Consider the following 5,068-nt stretch of genomic DNA (forward strand, 5'->3'; position numbering starts at 1 on the left):
GTCCAGTTCAGTTCAGTTTAGTTTGCTTAAATGCAGATGAATGAAGATGAATAAAGGTTTTGTGTGAAAATGACTACTGAGTTCCGGTGCCGTCTCTGGATGCCCGAGGAATAAAAAGAACCGGGGTGAAACTGATTTCGTAACACTTGTTAAGAGATCATTACTGTGTTATCACATACTCTACAAACTCTGTGTGTGGAAATGGAAGTGCCTTAACAATCTGACAAAGCATTTTACTGTGTAGCCTATCCAAGATTTACAACACCAAAGGGATAGGATTCTCTCTGTGTGATAATCCCATTTACGAGCATAACAGTATTGTGACAAATTTCTTTTCAACCTAAAGCTCTTTGCTTAAAACATGGAGCCTAAAAAATAATGTTCAAGTTTTGACAAAAGTCTCCTTCAATTACATGCCTCGGTGTCCAGGAGGAGCACAATTTTTCTTTAGTTAAATGCACCCTAAAAGCTTTTTGTTCACTGTGAGCTACCAACTGCCACATATCATGACTAAATTCTCCATCTTAAGGAAATTAAGCTGTATTCTTGTCTGCTAGAATTTAAGCCCAGCAAGCATTGATCAGAGAGGGCTGGAGGGTGTTGGAGGCCATTGTAAGACAGAGGTATGTAAATTTTCAAATGTACAGCAGTGGGAAAAAGTGTTTGCCCCCTTACGGATTTCCTATTTTCTCTGTATGTTCGTCAATTTAAATGTTTCAGATCTTCAAACAAATTGAGATATTATATATAGGTAACACAAAATATACACTGGTTGGCTTTCACAAACAATATGGAAGTTGCCCATTTGTTTTTCACTTCGCATTTTGATGAACCAGAAGTCACCTTATATGGATAAATGGATGAGTGCTAATTTATCAGCTAACACTAGCTATGTAGAAAGTATAAAAATGGATGTAGCTAGCATGACATCACCAACTGATTTCTGAAGGCCTATTTGAAAGCCACAAGCAAGTAGGTCTAACTGTGAAACTGCACTGACTTGAGACTTATAAATAATTAGCCAATGAATGACCTGGATAACCTAAATTTACAAAAAGTAATTTAAACGATTTTAAACTGAAAACGATTGAGAAACTGTTTAGTAAGATCAAGATAGAAAGCTGTTTTCCCGAAGACTTCAAGAGTCCCAAAAGTATTTTTTTTTCAAACCAGTTATTGCAATCAGGTTGTCTTCTGCCAAGTTAAGAATGGACTAACGAAAAAGTAGAAATTTACGTTGAAGCACAAACTTTACCAAATAAACAAATCATATAATCTATTTCATTATTCAACACTGCATGGCCAAGGGATTAAAGCTGTATTTTAGGCTAGGAATATATAGTAGTAGGAATATATAATGTTTTTTTAAAACATTATATATTTAAACAGGTTAATTAATTATTAATTCATGTTAATGCTCCAAACTTACTCTTTGATTCCCGCCAACAGCCTGAAGTCCAAGTTGTCCTCATTACGGTCAAAGAATCCCTTGTTGTTGGTGAAGACCAGGTGTCTGGGGTTGTGGCTCCTGTAGATGATGTTTTCTAGCTGTATGTGGTTAGCATCTTGACATTTAGCATGGTAACCCAGTTCAATGCACACATCCTGCTGCCGAGGCCTGAACCCACAGCAACCCTGGTCCAGGCGGTTGTTAATCTAAAAATACAGTTCACACATTTCTTCATTAAATGTTTGGAGATGATATTTTGAGACTAAGAGTGCAGTTCAGAGTGGCATTCACAGAGTTTTCTTATTCAATGGTTTTTTTTTTTTGCGTTTTTATATTTTTAATGACAAAGGTAAGCACAGTTTTACTCTGAATGTGTTTACTTTGCATTTCTGATGATCTCTCTTTATCATGATCTAAATAATAATTTCATGAATAGATAACATTCAGCTGGCAGTGAAAGCACACAAACCTAGAGGGCTGGCAATTGCACTGACTCTATTGTACCACTAGTTTACTGGACATCAACATCAACTAGTCATGTAGACTGCTGAGTCACATGACTGTACAGGAAACTCACTTAAGTATATCAGGCTTCTCCACAGGGAATGACAACCCTATATTTAGCTACAGCCCTCATCCATTCTTAATCCTTTATGTGAAATCACTTGAGTTGTGGAGGTTTCAGACAGTGCTGTCAGAGTAAGACAAGCTGAAATGTCACACAGATTTAGATGGGACTAAATGCTGCTCACAGGCGTGGTTTTCTAAGGCCTGAGGTTTAGGGTAACCTGGATGAATAAGCATTTGTAAGGCTTTGAATTGGACAAAAATTAAATAGATCCTTATTACCTTGCAAACAAGCATCCATGCAGCTAATAGTAATAAAACAGAGCTTTTCCAGAGCTGTCACAGAAATACAAATGTTATTTGTAGCTTGACTTGATGAAAAATTAGAATTTATTAGTTATTCAAATATCTAAGACGATCGTCTGCCTTAACACTGTAGGGTGCTGGTGTGTTACATTTAACAGAAAACTCAATTGCCATAATAACAACAATAATATCAATAATAATAAAGTTAGACAAAACTCATTGGAAGTTATTATTGGTTTTAAAATTTATTTTATTTGAAATATAAAACAAGGCAAAAATATATATATAGACATTCTCAGTTTCCTTCATGTCATGCTAGTTGTTGTTAGAGGAACTGTATGAGTTACATTAACTTTGGTGTGCAGGCATTTTGATCTACAAAATGAGAGGCTAAGTCAGAATTTAAAAAAAGTACTTTTGTGATAAGAGAGGAGTTTCTTTTCAGTTCACTAATGTCTTTGACAAGATGTTTTGTAACAATGAGGAAATATATGTGAATGATCAAAGTTGTGCCACCATGACCTCAACAGACAATTTAACTTATAAAGATTGTCAGTGTTTCCAAATAAGTATTTTAAGATTCGTCTGTCTACTTTGGTTTCTCTGTCATGATGATGGGGTAAAATGAGTAGTTCTCATAAAATGTGATTTACTGAGGCCTCCCATACAGGAAGCAAGAGCTCTCTTCAGCCAAATGACAATACCACTGAGAATTGTTTTTCTTAATCAGATATTGGAGCACATTTTCTTTAACAGTTACCTGTAACAAAAAGTCAAACAGAGCAAGTTTGCTCCATTCATAGTGATGAATTGCAGAGCAGCCAGAATCAGACTTTGGGCTGATGTTTTGTTGCCAACATCTCTGTTTAAGGGAGTTCTGGTACTCCCCCCATGTTAACTTCAAACTGGTCAAACCTGCAGCAAGGCCTGCTGGGTATAGAGATGCATCCCATGACACAACTGGACAGGACTGCCCATCTAAAGAGGGAAGAAAGAATAATTACATGCTTAGATTTTAGCAGCTGTTTCTGTTATTAACCAGAAAAAGTCTATAAACACTTTTTACACTCATGTTACCAGAACTTATTCCCTGCAATGATGAAGACTGTCCACACACCGATTATCATATTTGCACCCCAAGACCAAATAATGAACTAACTCATAGACATGTAAAAATATTTCTAAATGTATTATGCTAAAAATAAAAAGAGACAGACATTTCCCATAGATGGAAAAAAATGGTTATGCAAGAAAATGAGGAAAGAGGGCAGAGGTATCCTGTCACTAGCTGAATATGGCCCCAAAATCTGTTTAAACCCTTGGGCTGACACTTTGTGACGTCATCATGTAAAATACATTATTTGCGCTATTTATGAAAAAGGAGGATGTTGGTAGGCTACTTTTTGGTCCTCTCTTCCCCTGAATATGTGTATAAAATGTGTATTCCCTCAGTTTTTGTTCCTTCTTTACTATTAATGTTATAAAATGACAATGAGCAATGTGAATAATGTTTTTCCATTGAATATGAATTAGGATTAGGTAGTCTTGCTCAATGACTTAAAAAAATATCACATCCACGAGGACACAATGTGCAGGTGACGTTTTGGTGTCCACCCCCAAAGAACAAGGTTCTTCTTGATTCCAAGCCTGAATGAATCTGTATTTCACATAGACCCCATTAGTGGGTTAAGGTAACAAATAAACAGTTTTTATGGTATGGCTAATCTGTAGGTTGCAGTTTCTGTCGCTATATCAATAGATACTGTAGTGACATTTGCACAGTATTCTTAGCATGATGAAACCAGGCAATGTAGTTAGAATAACCATAAACAAAACCGTATATTTTTAACAAGTGTCAAAAAAGAAAACTTTGTCCATGTGCTTGATGACCTACCGTATAAAAAGCGAAACTTTCTGCTTACAGCTGGCAACGTCCTATTAAGCCCCAGCACTCTGTCCAAATGAAAAGCAAAAACCTCTGTGGTATCCACCGGGCTGTGGATGACTCCACATTGCCCTCCGCATACAGTGCTCGTTTTTGCGTGCTGTTGGTTCGCCTGTTGAACGTTTGTCTCACCCTCAAATATCAGAAGCGAAAGTAGCGTATCCATGAGAGACTTCTTTCATGCGCAAAACTTTGGCATCCGCAAGAAAGCGCATGGCCATCTGAGCCAACCAGACTAACATTGCCCTATCCGCAAATACACAAGGGAGGGGCGCTCCAAGAACCTACAGTTGGTTATTTTTGCGTGCTGTTGGTCATCGAACCACAAGTGGCTCAGATTTATTTATCAAACTAGTCTGTGAACGATCTTGTGCTACCCTCAAATATCAGAAGCGAAAGAAGCGTATCATGAGAACTTCTTTCATGCGTCAAAACTTGGCATCCGTCAAAAAGCTGCATTTGGTCTAGTAGTTAAACCACTTATCCCCCTGTGTCGCCATGAAATGCCCTTCCGGTTGCGAGAGAGCCCTTTTGAACTCGCTCATATCACATTGTACAATAGTGATATACTCACAATCTAGAGAGAACGAGCAATCGTTTATGTATTTAGTTTTATAAATTTTAAATGAGTCGTATATACGCAGTTGTTATATATTAAGGTGAGCGTGGACAAAAAAACATCCCATAGAGCGTGTTCCTTTCCGTGAAGGTCACTAAAGCGGTCATGTTATACAGTGGTGCGAGTCAATCTATAATAGATATATGATACAACGTCTATCTGACCACCGACCATATAGCTG

At 37.3% G+C, this 5,068-nt stretch overlaps 1 protein-coding gene across 1 annotated transcript; it reads right to left on the reverse strand.

The window, feature by feature from the left end:
• Window positions 1-1,286: 1,286 nt before the first annotated feature.
• LOC121814295 (Golgi-associated kinase 1B-like) lies at window positions 1,287-4,434 on the reverse strand. The gene is made up of 3 exons (XM_042219480.1): window positions 4,218-4,434; window positions 3,084-3,301; window positions 1,287-1,656 (listed from the first exon to the last, which is right to left on the reverse strand). Exons 1-3 carry the CDS (start codon window positions 4,432-4,434, stop codon window positions 1,426-1,428), a joined length of 666 nt encoding a protein of 221 aa, XP_042075414.1. The 3' UTR covers window positions 1,287-1,425.
• Window positions 4,435-5,068: the final 634 nt, after the last annotated feature.

The sequence above is a fragment of the Haplochromis burtoni genome, unplaced genomic scaffold (assembly GCF_018398535.1).
Source record: "Haplochromis burtoni strain Fernald_Lab_line unplaced genomic scaffold, NCSU_Asbu1 Contig_33, whole genome shotgun sequence".
Lineage (NCBI taxonomy): Eukaryota > Metazoa > Chordata > Actinopteri > Cichliformes > Cichlidae > Haplochromis > Haplochromis burtoni.